This window comes from Dufourea novaeangliae, unplaced genomic scaffold (assembly GCF_001272555.1).
Source record: "Dufourea novaeangliae isolate 0120121106 unplaced genomic scaffold, ASM127255v1 scaffold246, whole genome shotgun sequence".
In the NCBI taxonomy this organism is placed as follows: domain Eukaryota; kingdom Metazoa; phylum Arthropoda; class Insecta; order Hymenoptera; family Halictidae; genus Dufourea; species Dufourea novaeangliae.
This window is the reverse complement of record NW_015374139.1, coordinates 125913-140696: the sequence shown is the minus strand read 5'-3', so window position 1 is coordinate 140696 and position 14784 is coordinate 125913. Positions and strand designations below refer to the sequence as shown.

Sequence of the window (14784 nt, the reverse complement as noted above, 5' to 3'; positions counted from 1 at the left end):
CGTTCGTCCCGTCTAACTGCCTAATCTGGCCCCCATTCTGATCCAGCCTCGATCGGTAAGGGGTTTCCTGCCTTATCCGCGACCCGGTCGATAACCAGCGTATTCCAAATGTGGGAACAGGGGAAAACTGTGCTTCCGTTCCGAGGATCAAAGATTATCGGAGTTTCGACAGCTTCCTAGACTCCCTGGGTGTCCATATATCGTTAGAACCCCTATAGTGGGGGACGAAATGTTACGCAGTTGATGGTACTTCAAGTTGTTACTCGGTACGTCCTGGGGTTTAGAGGTTATCCCCAGATACCCCATCGACATCCCACTCTCATCCCTCTATCTCGCACGCAATAACCGTAATACACCCGGGGCAACTACCAACGTGATACGGTCTAATGCCCCCAATGGGAAAACGTGGTCCGAATGGCCCCTTATTGTCTATCCAGAAAACAGCCAGTTTCTGGCTGTTAAAAAACGCCGAGTTTTCGAACACTCCTCTCCTAAATGAAAAAGAAACCAGAAATCGTTTCTACGCTTTGTCCGCGACTTCACGCAACAAAACCGTCGCGATAAAAATGTCCCGTTAACAGCCGCCGCGCCTAAGACAACAATCTCGATAAAAAGTCCCGCCAACCTTTGCTGCGGGGACGTTGTAATTAAATTCACGAACGGTAATCAGGAGGCGGGCATTCGCAACATTAAAATCAGAGGAACGTCAAATTGCTGGGACCTGTGCAGGACCTAGGGACGCCTTTGAACGTCATTATTCCTCCCGGCGAGCAATAAACGGATCCCCGTCCACGGAAACTGGGTTAACCCAATGACATAGTCAGCCTTCGGAAATTGGGTCGTGGGATCTTGTTCCATTCCCTTCGGATGAATCCAAGCGCCAGCCGTCCGTGAGATAAGACTCTAGATAAAAAAGGAGGAATCACCGTGCGATGATTCTTCGGGATCACCCTCGATCCGCGTGCGTTCACCGCCCGTAGCCTTTTCAGACCCGATCCTTCGTTCTTCGCGCGTCTTTCTGTTCGGTCGTGCCCCCAGGGGAGGATACCCGTTCGTCCATTGTTTTGCGTCCCTTTCTTCCCCCAGCCAGCCTAGTCTTCTAGCCTTTATTTCCCTCGGACGGCTCGTTAGAACCCTTTTCGTGCCGATCCTCAGGAGCTCTTTTGCGACGGAAAACTCGTTGGGGCGAATCGTTCTCCGTCTGAAAGACTTCTGGTGGGACGGACGAGGCGTGGGAAAGGAACCGTCGTTCCCTGAAACTGATGGCCTTCGTAGAGACTTCTGTTGTTCCCTTGACGCCTTAATTATTAGAACGAATGGAATTATTAATTCTTGTTTATTCTTCTTCACATTTACAATCATTTCATGATTTAACTACGACACAAGAACAGCGTTATAAGTTCGTCAGGTTGGACAACGAATTACACAATCCCGCCTCGGTTACCAGAGTTGGCAAGAAGTTCGCGGAACCTGGCACGTGGAAACGATTTCCATCCAGTTCGAAACTAGTACAATCCTTTCGGCCTAATCCGTAAAATCCCACCCCCGCGAACTTCCATGAATTCGGTCAGAATGTGGCCTTGAACCCGTAGGGATCTGTAATCCGGGAATCGAGCATCGAATTTTTGCGTTATCGATGATTCCCAAATATCAATTCTCGCCCAGGTCGATTTTCTCGAAACGAATCCTTGACAAACTTTCAGCGTAGAACAGGATCCCGAGTATCGGTTCGTGAATAACAAATGGCTGTTTCGGGCGTGGTACAGCCGAGTGGGGAATTGAGTTTTCAGAAAAATGGCAGGACGACGGTAATAAATGGTACTCGGTCTCGCGAGATTCCTACGTTCGAAGTGTACGCGAGTCCGGATATTTTGGAACAATCTCGAAAGCAGGCGAGCTGACTGGACAAAACCATCTGTAAGCTGTCTCGCAGGGGTTGCTCTTCTATTGTGGTCGCAGAGAAATCGGTTCCATTTGTGGACTTTCTGGGCGAGACGCTTCAGACTGCACCCGCGATGATGTTCTTCTTCGCCAGTTTCCATTTGACTGTTGTCGACGCAGAGACATCAATCCTGACAGTATCGTGTACACAGCTTTTGAGCGAGATTTTGGTGTTGGGTACACCTGGGTAGCTAAGAATTATTAGGCGTTCGATCAATTAGATACCAGTTAATCCCTGGGTAGCTAAGAGTTAAGTATTCGATCAGGCAGATTCCAGTTAATACCTGGGTTCTCAGATCTCTAGGTGTCTGAGGTAAACAATGTTCACTGCTTACACAGATGTCTCGTTCGTGAAGTGGAGTTCGAGAACATTATCAGAGTTGTGTTCCCCTTCCATTTGTGGATCACAGAGTCTCGGTGATCAAAACGTCTGTGAAGCCTCGCTAAACAAGCCGGTAGGGATAATAATAATCGTTGAATGGAGCTTCTCGACCGATTACCATGTATCATTTCCTAGACCGATCGATCCGTTCGATAACAGTTAATTTCGGAGAGTGGAGGAAGACCGTGATCAAATGTTTCGTTTGATCGCCCAGGCACATATCACACGTACTGAACAAATTCGTGGGATCGGCTGTTTTACAAAGAATTCCATTCATCGGCCGAGCACGGAAACTAAAGAGAAGGCACAGCAGCTCAACGATAGGTTACCTCCGATGCTGTTTCTTTTGAATTCCCGTTCGAACCGCGAACAGAATGGGGGACGGGGGAGGGTACGGTTTCTCTAGCATGTCGCTAATCGGTCCGCGTGCGACACGCGAAATGATTTGCGGCTTGTCCCGTAGCTTTCCACTCTTAATACCGGCTATCGAGCCTATTTACGGTTGCGCCCTGATGAATGCATACGGGCACAAATCATCGTGCCGTTCGCGCGTCACATTTAAAATGCAAAAACGACGTTTCCCGTTTGTTTGTTCGGGAAACGGAATATTTATTTGAGGCTCGCTCGCGCGGCTGCCGGAGCCAGATCGATTTAGACGTACACGGGAAGTCTTTATGCAGGCACTTACGATGGCTCGAGTACTCCAGTTGTTGGTCGACTTGCATATTTACGACCTCTGGATAATGTTTCTATTTATGGTATCTAGATTCCTTGAATATGTCGGTTTCCAGGCGGTCTGGTACCTAGAAACTCAAATATGTAAGCAGTCTAAAAGCGTAAGAATCCAAATACTCATATATCTACGCACTTCAAACCCCGTCTTGGGGATCCGAGCATTTAGGTACTCCGACATATAAACCAATTGACGATAACCCAAACACCTGTCTTCGTCTGTAAACACCCCCGGTATCCGGACAGTGCCAACACGCAGAAGTATCCCAATTCCTGACGAAACCTGATTCGCGACGAAACTTAAAAGAATCCTTTCTCTTTGCAGCACATGGTGCAGACAGGCATGGCTGCGCCCTACGGTGGGGGTGTCTTCCCCCCGCCGGTGAACGGCGTAGCGGGTGTCGTTGGGGCGGCCGGTGCGGCTGGTGAGGTGAAACCGCCGCCACCGGTGCCTGTCAAAGAGGACAACACCGGGGCACCCCAGCAGCCGCCGCCCAGTGGGCCTCAGGTACCACCACCAGCAGGCGCTCCACATCCAACGGCCCCTGGTGCACCAACAGCTGCCAGTTTCAGTCCGCCCCCACCTCCGAACGGCGTGGATCAACAGGCTATCGTAAGTTTAACTGCTTCCACTCTCTCTCTCTCTCTGTCAGTGGTTTAACCTGTTCTATTTGGTTATCGAGATTGGTCGGTAATCAACGTCACTTCTCCAGTTCTAGTCACATCGTAGTTGTTATTGCGGGGTATAAGACACTGACTCGTCCTATACCAAGATCATTAGTTCTAGGGAACACTAAAGTACACTACTGTCAGACTGGAGGTATTTTATTTATTTATTTCTTTATTTAGTACACAATTCGGTTATAATCAGTCAATTGTAGGTAACAATGTGTTGTATAATCTGTGCCTAAAAGAGACTTGGGAGCTAAAGAAGTCCAGCGATACAGAGAATTTATTAACATTCATAATTATGCGGTTTATGCAATTATATTGTCCATAATTCGTGCGGTGGGTCTCTCGAAGTAGTAGTAGTACATGATTTCTTCTGGATGATGCTGACGTGATTAATTTAAAGCGAGATAAAATATCAGGACACATGATAACAGCCACTCGAAAATCGGTGTACCGAAACGGCGCCAGCGATGAGTGTGTTCCCCAGGTGACTCCAGTTTGTTTCCTACCGGAGCGGTGTGTCCCAGCTCGCGAGGAAATCGCGGCTGATCCTCGGGCAAGTCGCTCCGCGGAATATCGAGGGAAGCTACGCTCGGACAGACACACGCTCTCCCAACGATCCTCTCTTTGGCGGGGATCCGTGACGGCGTAGTCACGTACTACGAGCTGTAGGGATCTCGATTATTCCGGCCACGTAGAGATCGAAAAACAGACCGAGAAGAGATGGCGGACAGGTAGAACGCGGCGAAACACGTTAGGGTGAAAGTGTTTGTTGGATAGCTTAGTGTGTACGGCAGTGATAGGCAACTCACCAAAAGTAACCACCACTAACCACCATTAACCACAAAGTAGTGATAACTGGTAATAACGAAGTTAAAACTAGTGATTGCAAAGTAATATGTAGTGATACTATAGTAATAACTAGTGTAATTAGAAGTATTACTTTACAAAATCTTACGAATTTTATAAACGATACCAGACGACATGTTTGAATGACAATATCGAATGCATTACGTCGAATACAAGCCCAAACACTCGAGTCCAAACGAGGCTTCGTCGCGCGAACAATCCGGATTTATTCGGGGCACGACGCCGCCGATATAACAACCACGATAACTCGTCGTCTCTCCCCGGTCGCGGCAATTACCGCGAGTCATAAACCGGCCTAATTAGCCGCGCTAATTAAAGTAATTCCCGTTCGTTAATTGAATTTAGCGGGCGGACGAATTCCGGGCGTGCTGCGCCACGGTCCTCTCTCTCTCCGGTTCGTTGGTTCTTCCTGGTATAATCGTGTGCTGTTTGACGACGTCGACCCCCGGTTAGTCTCTTCTGACGAGCTTTCGACGGAAATTCCGATATATACACTCACGTTCATAAAGATTTGGACAATTATTGAATAGGAAATATGCATAGTACGATATTACGAAATTGTTAAATGTCGGAAATTTAGGCTCCATGAAAGCTCACGATCGGTACTATTCATTCTTGGCGATTGTTTGGAAACCTTCTTCTACGGATAGATTGCGTTTAAAATGATCATGGTGATCGCGATACGGCTCGGATGGTAGTACGCGATGCGCATCTAATCAACACCCGGTCCATGGACTATGAATTTCTGGCACGGTGGTCGAACCTTTGCGCGAAGAGTTCCGAACAATGTCGCGGTACTGGAGAACGTGGTTGCTTTGTCCGTGGCTCGTTTGGTCAATTAAACTGGTGCCTGTTAGTCATCGGCTCGTAAAGCTGCCGCGCGCTCCGTTCCGTTCGTTTTGTATCACGCGAATTATCGCTGGCTCACGAACGGGTCTCCTTAAAATCCTCGTTCGACTCGGATCGTTCGTGAAATCCACACTCAACTGAACATCACGCGGCCAAAAGTACTTCTATCCAAGATAAAAAAATCCTTTTAATAATTACGTCGTGTATGATAAGTGAGTCGTGCCCAAATCTCACTCTGAACTATTAATTGATTAAGATGATAGGAGAACCCATACATTATTATCTAACAAAACCCCTGTTAAAATCGATGTCAGACAGTTAAATGAACTGTCCCTTCTAATACCAAATCCTATTTCGAGATTCTTCAGTTACGCGTAAAATTGGGATCGGTTACAAATTCCAGGGTGTGAAAACGCGGGAAAGTTTTTTTACCGTTAAAACTCGAATTGTTTCCTTAAAATCGCACCGCGTTCCCCGAACAAAAGGCTACATAGAGAGAGAGAACAAATCCTTCAGCCATACACCCGACCCGACCGAATAGTGGCTCGAATGGGAATCGAAAGTTAACTTGTGGTCTTGGTGGTCCTCGAGCGGTACGAATCGAATTACAGCTAGCAGAAGCGCAAATTAAAAGTTCCATTTTCAACGTCCACGCCCTTTTCCACGGTTGCGGCGCGCACACAGGGTTTGACGGACGGCCTCAGACAATCCGGTTTCCATCCGCGGGCCTCCACGAGTGGCCTTTCGAACGACGGGAAACTTTTCCGCGAGCCTAGTCGTCTCGAAAATTTCCATCCTTTGCCTATCCGTGGCGGGGCCTCGTTAGCCAATACAAAGTCGCGTTTCGAGGGTAGTTCGAGTGTTTCGCGGATCGTTGGGATTTTACGGTCGCTGCCCTCCCCCCTCGAGTATATAACTTTTCCCGCCCCCCTTGAACGTTCTCCTGTGTGGGAGGAGTTCGAGAACTTCCTGTTGGAATTTCCACGCTTTTCTGAGACGAGATATCGGACTGTAAACGGGGTATATTACTGGACAGACTACCCAGATAGTCCGAGGTTCGTTTTAATGGGCCTTTGGAAGACGTGGGTTTGATGGATTATATATGGCGAATCTTTAGTCATTTCTTTCTATTGGAGAACCTTCGTCGTACTTCAAGACGATACGTTCTTCATAGATACTGGAGATAAAGTGAAGTATTGTTACAGAAAGTGGCAGTCCTCGAGGTTTAGCTAACGTTTCCATGAAATTTCTGCGGATGGAAGCTGGTCTGTAATGCGTCAAATCGGTTGTTTGAGTGCATACGGAACGAAAACCGACGTTTACAGCGCGGCCATGAACGAACGTAAACCTGGGGGATATGGTAAGCGTTCTCCAGAAGCCTTTGAAGCTTCATGCGCGCTTACAGAAACCCGATTCCCGTAGTTTACGCCGACCGCGCGAACCCCACCGAGGATCACTCGATATTGTTCTAATAGAATTCAGCAGCCGCGGTCTGTTGTTTGGCTACAAGCGGCTGTAATCGTTTGTCTCTCGAAATGTTAAATTCCACTCGGAATTCCATAGGGGGTGGGGGTGATACTATAGGGAAACGGCAACGAGCCACGCCCACGCAGTTCGTCGAATCGAAATAATTTCGGCTAATTGGAACCAGTGTTCCGGGCAACGTGAAATTATTCCGCGCGGACGACACGACGGGAGAACCGTTGGATGAAAAAAAAAAGAAGACAAAAGACTGGAACGACGCGCAATTTTGTTCGATTAAAACGCGCGATCGTGATCGACCTCGTTTTTTTTTTAGAGGCGTTGCAGAGCTGGTATGACGGGTGATGGAGAATTTCGTGGCACGATCCGTTTATTATCACTGCGAAATATTTTTCAATCGCGCGTTCCCGAAGGGGATTCGTAGTGCCCTTGATGCGGATTGTAATTAAAAGGTAATTAAACGATGATCGCGTAAAATCGCTTCATTGGTCAGTGAGGATTGTTGTATTAATCGTTCGGCGGAATATTCGCTGGATTTTAAGCAGCTTTTATTTTTTTAATCAAAGAAACATTAACACGTTGACTGCCAGCTACGAGATGACTCGTAGTTGAAACATTGCAAGCATGTTGGATTATTTAAATACCCGACTCTTGCGTCTTCTTTGCCTTGCCAGCAGGAGACCAAAGTTCTAATCGGCCGCGAAACAAGCGCACGCGCACATCGTCGATGCTCTTCTTGAACCCTTGATCCCTTCCGGTGTCGACCGCGTCGATGGTCGATGAATAATTCGTGAGCCCACCTACCGTGAACTAGTGAAGGGCCAGGATCCCATTCTGAGCCTGGTCGACAGGGTGGCTGCATCTAAATTTCATCGAGGGTGCACCACCATTGATCGATCGAGGAACGAATACCGTCGACGTACGAAACATGGGAACGATACATTCCCGAAACAATTTGCTATCCATGGAGGCTGAATTATTGAAACATTTACGAGACTGAACATTTAGATCCCATTGAGATTTAGCCCGCTGGGGAGGTCTTTGGAGAAATTCCGATCGAGAAGGGAGAAGTTTCGGAGTAACGAAACGTCTGTATGCGGGTAGAGCCAGACGAATTCTAATCGTAGTTCCAGGTGACAGGCTTGTAGTAGTATTCGAGCTCATTATTAATTGAGAATCCTTTGGATCGATGACATTTTTCGACCTAAATCCCCTTTCGATGGGAAGTAAGAAGGGCTTCGGAGTAAATATTGTTGGAGTGCTTTCTAGAAACTCTAATTACAATATTCCCCGAAACATACTAGTTGAGTTTTTGTAATATTTTATGCTTCCTTAATGGACGGTGAGGATATTGCTCGTTGTTCATGGAAATTCAACGGAAGGTAAGACCTCGAATTAATTGTGGCGCGGTGCATATAACGCCTTGGACACACGAAATTCCACGTCGTGGAGGGAACTTGGAATAATCTTCGTCGAGTAAGTGTTTATTAATAGCACGCTGGGTGCCGTGGCTCGAATTGCTTTAGTTCCAGTACGTGTGGCCCAGCTCCGTCGGTGCTACCGTGGAAGAACGGACAACGGGGTGATAAAGTTCACCCGAACCTGTATGCTCGCGGGCAGAAATTTCACGTAGCAACAGCTGCGTCTGACTGTACGCTACGTGTGTTCACTTAGCCTCGTTAGTAGCGCGACCGAGAGATAAGGTCGGCCGTGGCGGCTGACCACTTACGGAAGGTTCTACTTAGAGGCGTTACATGCACGATTTCAAGGGGAGGGAATAGAAGGTGGAACACGGTATATTTAATGGTTTCGCACGGAGTTCAACACGAATGATTACTCAACGAGATTTTCACAATTAAGCGATTATGAATATTAATAAAACTTCTTGTGACTTTAAAGGACCCGTTGTCTCGCCAGATAAACACTAACCATGTCCATGTTTGATTTCCGACAACAGTCGGAGGTGTTTCAGGCAGCAGTGGCGGCCGCAGCGGCTGCAGCTGCGGGTGGCGGTGGCCAACAGCCGGCTCCAACGCCCGCTGGGAACGAGACCAGCCCCGAGGGCGCAGTCGAGGGCAGCACCCTGGTACCTGTCACCTCAGGTGCGACGACACCGGCGACCGCGACACAGGGCACCGACCTGAAGGGTCAACCGAAACGCCTTCACGTCAGCAATATACCTTTCCGCTTCCGAGACCCTGATCTCAGGGCGATGTTTGGGGTGAGTTCCCTATGTCCGAAACGCTGCGACCCTTTTTACACCTTCTAATCATCGTCGAGTGCCTCTAGGAAATACCGTTTCCTATCGAGGTAAAGATGTTAATCCGAGTGAATAGTAGACGGTGAATTTTGTCAGGTGGAAAGTAAACGACCTCTTCGGAGTACGGCTGAATTAATTGTTGTTGGCAAATAGTTGTTGTGATTATTTGGAGAGAAGTCAGTACTATTGTTACGAACTGTCAAAAATCCACGATGCAATTACAATATTCGACAAAACCTGGTTTACTTTCGACCCCCGTAATATAAAAGGTTCTCCCGCCTTTCCTTTCTCGATGAATATTCACGTCTGTCGCCGTGGTGTGTTTACACGGTCTTCTGTTTTGTTTTCCAGCAATTCGGGCCAATCCTCGACGTGGAAATCATATTTAACGAAAGGGGAAGCAAGGTAAGCTCACCGTCGCCCTTAGGCTGCGAGCCACCCCTGTCAACCCACCCTTAGAAAATACTGTTAGAACTTAAGCCACGACCGAACGAAATCCCCGTCGCCAGGATGAATTCGCGTCCTGCGCGTTCGAGAGATCACCACCCCCCTAGAAAACATTAATCCACCCCCTGTCACCCCTCGACTCCAGCAAGAACTTCTTCCTCCTCGATCCGTCGAGGCAGGCGACCTTAGTGAACTCGCGAGATCCCGAAGATTTTTCCACCGAGGAACAACCCCCGTCTCCACCCCAGAAACTTCCGTAATCTTCATCCACTCCCACCCCCTTTTCAATGTCCATTCGTTCGTTCACCTTTCCTAACATCCCCCTGCCACGATTCTTACGTCACGTTTGTCGCGGTTATTGGAAAAACTTGCAGAACGTGTTCCTGGCGACGAGGACGTCGCGACAACGTAATCATATCGTCGAGGAAACGCACCACCCGTTAAAAAATCCTTCGAAACCCTCGATTTTTCGTGGACCAACGACAAGTTCCACGTTCAGACCTCTCGGATAGAAGAAATAAAATCGCGGGCGGTGCGTTCGTCCACACTCGTCGTCTACGTTCTTTTGCAGCGCGGTGGCAACGGTCCTCGACCGAGAAAACGAGACCTGATACAATGAAACGACGAGAAAACTACTCCTTGGGTGCTATTGTCTAACGGGCTGTACGTGAACCTCGGTGTTCTTGGAAAAACGGGGCAACGAATTACCGTCTTGTTTCTTCCTCGTTTTACGGCCGTGTTTGTTTCTTTTTTTTTTTTCTTCTTATTTTTCGCCCCGCCAGCGAGGATCGTGGCTCTATCTCAGCGTGAAATACGACAGACTCCGTTCGTAAATTATGAAAATGGTAGAGGGTGGTCGTTGAAAGGGAGACGCAGAGATTGCACGGATTCTCTCCCCCTGTTCTGGAAGAAGAAGCTGGATTTTCGTGCTCTGGTGGAAAAAGGTATCGTTTCGGAGACTTTCTTTCTCGGAGAACAATGTCCTTCGCTTCGTACGGATATTTCTCGTATGTGATCCTTCGTGGATCGTGAAGAGGATTCCATGAAAAAGAAATAATCTTGAATCCGATGATCGAAGTGGATTCTTCGTGCACGATTACTTCTATCGGTCTTTCGTATTTCTCTTTGTCCACGATATATCGAAGGATCAGACTGATTATTAAAGATCCTGCCGAGTTCCTCCCTAATAACCATCGATTCTACCAGTCTGATAACTGCAATATCAGTTTCAACTATCATCAGCTATAGCGTTTTTCATTCGCTCTTAATCTTCAAAATCGAGCCCTGTCGAAATTCAGCAAAGTCACAGATCTGATCTCGACAGGAAATAAATCGAAAAATTCGAAAGATCGTACAACTCACCTGGAATCCAAAGAATCAAGGAACGACTCAATACACTGATCTGATTCTTCAACCATCGATTCTACGCTCGTATTCAACGGTTATCGTCTGGTATCGATCAGAGAATACTTCGATTCCCTCGAAATAAAACGCCCAACTATAATTCGACACTCACGATCGAGGTCTGAGGAATCGAAGATCAATACTCTTCCAGGAAAGTGCAGCTGCGATCGACGATCGTTTATGCAATTGTGAAACGCAAAGGGTCGACGGAAAGGAATAGAAAAAGGATGGGATCAAGACGGAGAGAGACGGATTCGGCGTGTAGGAGCGTTTGAAATGCAAATAGGTTTCAATATGGACGACAACGGTCCCCCCCTGGATAAGATCCGCAGTAATACATCGTGCCGACAGCCGGCATCCGGTGAGCTTGCATATTCAGCGTCTTTGCGTCAAGCACAGTGAAGTGCACTTCATCAAGCTCCTGCGGTACCAGTGACCCAATAGCCATCGGGCTGCTGCTGCTGGCGACGTCACGCACGCTCGATCCATTGTCCAGCCCGATGATGATGATCGAGCCCGATTACAACCGCCCCCTCTGATTTAAACGATCGCTGCCGCTGACTTCGAAACCTGTACACGACCGTGGGATCAAGGGTTCTGCTTGGGCGGACCTCCTCGACTGACACTTCATTTGAAGGGGTATTTTCTATTCAAAGTGTCATTTTTTCAGGCCATTTTTGCGAAGAAAACTATAAGACCTTTTGCACAGATGGTTATTTATGTTCTAATTAATCGAAATTGATTGAATTATAAATAATTTGGTACAATTCCTCGAGGATAGGGGCCTATTGGCTGACAGGATTCTAGCCATTCTGCTTATTTGAAACGGAAGAACCGAAAGGATTCCTTATTAGTACGAAATGTACTACTGTTCTAGGTATATTGATAACAAATAAGTTTGAGAAATAATTACGTTGGTACTTTACAGTAGTGATTTGATTGTCCGCTGATTAATATTTTTCTTAAACTGTGGACTTAACAAACGAAGGAACAGACAAATAAAAAAAGATCCCTCAAGTGACGGGTACGTACTACCAACATCGAAAATTGGCTCACGAAATCTCAAGACATACGATTCCATATCGCACAGCCTGCGAGGAATTCTCCAGATCTTCGAGAGCACTCCCAAGAAAAGGCAATATTCTTCAGCAGAAGAAATTCTCAGCCCCGGAAAAAACTACCCCGCGGCAGCTTCGTTTCCTCAGAACTCCTCCCCCGAAGGGTAAATAAAACACGCAGCCGGAATTTAATTCACTTACCGTGGAATTCTCGAAACTTTCATCTCGAATCGCGACCCACTCCAATATCAACGATCGCAGGATAAACAGTTCCTCCGTTTTCGATCGAACCATAGGAAACTTCGTAGTTCTACGTCTTCGATGAACCACCGGCCGGTCTGAAACACCAGGATTCTCGATATTGGTCATCGAACTCTCCTATACATATAGGTCAGAGCTGCTCCTCGAAGGCGTTTGCTCCTCGAAACTTGAGGATGGTCGCCGGAAACGCGATAAAACGCCAGGGGATCGTCGACTGAAATATGTATGGACCCCGTTAGAAGAGTGCGTTCAACCACGAAGATCGTTGCCTGTGGTTAATTGGACCCCAGCGAAAGGTCTCTGGGTTTTTTCCACGGAAACCGAGCGAGAGAACTTCCGGAAGTTCGGGAGATTCGCTAAACGAAAAGTTAGCTAGCGAACGGTAACGAGGGGGCACGAGAGAGGGGTCGTTCGAAATGAAAGATGGATTCGACGAGACCGGTACGGTAATTGGATCAGAAATCCATTATTTCAGCCGACTCCTAGGATAATCGCTTCTCCGAGACACGAACAGAGGACAGAAAAGTTTCGAGGAGGTGCTCGCCGATTCGCCGGAAATTCACGCTTGCATATTCAAGCACAAGCGAGGGGGGTGCCGTTCTTCGCGGGGGCGACTGTTAACATCGTGATCAGTTGCCAATCTCAGAAGTTTCCGCGTCCCGGTTGGGATCCTGCCTAGGCGACTCGAGGCGATCTCCCGTTCTCCGAGGAACATCGATCCTATCTGAGGTAACGGAGCCTCTGTTCCGTACTGAGGAGACGTGATTCGTTAAGGTACCGTTTTCATACGTGACGGTAAATCGTGACTATTACAGTCGTGACACTGGATGTTATGACTAGATTGTGGATGTTTATGCATTTTCAAAATAAAGATTCTATGAATATTTACTAGTATTGATGTATTGTTATTAACATAATGACCCTTTAGTGCAGGAAACAAAATGTGATCGACAATGTGTGAAACGTTGCCAATCGGGCCGATAGAACGTTTGCCCACGGTCCTTTGTGGATCTGTCCAAGGTTAATTAAAACGTGTCCGAGACACTGTAATCCGTTCGAAATTCCAATTACATAGCTGCTGATAACCCAATCAATCAAGCAAACAAATTACCGAGCGCTAAGTCAGAAATCAAATAAAAGACGTTCGAGTAATAATGGCTCTCGATTGGTCCCATCCCCTGGGGCAATCCTGACGGGAAAGGAAGTCCGCTTTCGAGTCACATCCGTCCCCCGCAACAGCTAATCCCAAGTGGAATATAGCTTTTCCAGTCGTCGACAACAGTGGCGTTAGACGTGGATTAATTAAACGTCGTCGACGGCGGTTATCGTCCCTGGTGACCGTCGTGGGTTTCTCCGTTTTCCGTCTGGCGAACGAACGTGTGGGACGCGATCGGCTCCGTTTGGTCGCGATACGCTTATCCGGGGACCGTGAAAAACTGGCGAAGATAAGGGAACACGGTTCAGTTAATTCGTAGTCGTTACGGAGGCGAAACGAACGGTCGAGGGGAGTCGCGATGGCAGCCTGAGATACCTTGCAGTTCCGCGATTTTTACGACTCGTTTACTTGGACGTTCTTGGCTCGCTTTGGATGAAGATTTCAAAACCGCCTGGATCTATCAACGACGATTTTTACCGTTCGATTCGAAATGATACTCGCCTGACGGTGTTCGAAGAGGAATGTCTGAGACAATTGTCGTGAAGACTGATCTGTGTATTTCATTGTGATTGTGTCGAATTGAAGAAGTCGTCAATCACAATGTAAAGGGAGCGAGGAACGAAGGATTCAGTTGTCGATCAAGGGGAGGAAGAATGTTACCGTATCAATCTCCCAGAGTGATACCAGGATTTCAGTGGGATTGCACCGGTCGTTACGTATACGAATGATTTATTTCACGAATATAAAATCTCTGAAACACTGAATGTACGAGGGACAATCTAATTCCCGAAGGTTCTCCGTGACACGATAACGATCTCTACTGTAGCTCGGCCAAGTGCTTTACTCTCGAATGGCCCTGTAGTTGAAAGATTACGGATCAATAAGTTACCGTCGCGTCAGAGTAATCTTAAGAAGAATTCGGATCAGAATGTAACAAGTCCACAGATCCGAGACTCAGGATTTTATTGAAAGATCTACGTTAAATCACCCTCCACGTAATTCAAGAGAACCAACAAACATTCAACGAAGACGCTATTCGTTATCCACGCTCAAGGTGACCAACGACTGCATCTGTAAACAATCAATTCCCGAACAGTGGGAAGTTCCATCGTAGTCTGATAAATCACGGGGAAACGATCCAACCTATGACAATGGCACCCGCCGTATTTATCACCGTTTGCATTGCAAATACATACATATACATATATACATTCCCGTGTAGAGCTACGCGATTCGACCGTTGCCATCGCTTTTTAGCATTTAAGCGTTT

General features: G+C 47.3%; 1 protein-coding gene across 3 annotated transcripts in view; it reads left to right on the top strand.

The window, feature by feature from the left end:
• LOC107191401 (RNA binding protein fox-1 homolog 2) overlaps positions 1-14784 on the top strand; it is a 192515-nt gene that overhangs the window by 112372 nt on the left and 65359 nt on the right. For all 3 annotated transcript variants that reach the window (XM_015580431.1, XM_015580432.1, XM_015580430.1), the window contains 3 exons: positions 3381-3668; positions 8886-9149; positions 9540-9593. In XM_015580431.1, the coding sequence (XP_015435917.1) occupies positions 3384-3668; positions 8886-9149; positions 9540-9593 (603 nt within the window). In that variant the 5' untranslated portion in view covers positions 3381-3383. The remainder of the gene's footprint in view (positions 1-3380; positions 3669-8885; positions 9150-9539; positions 9594-14784) is intronic.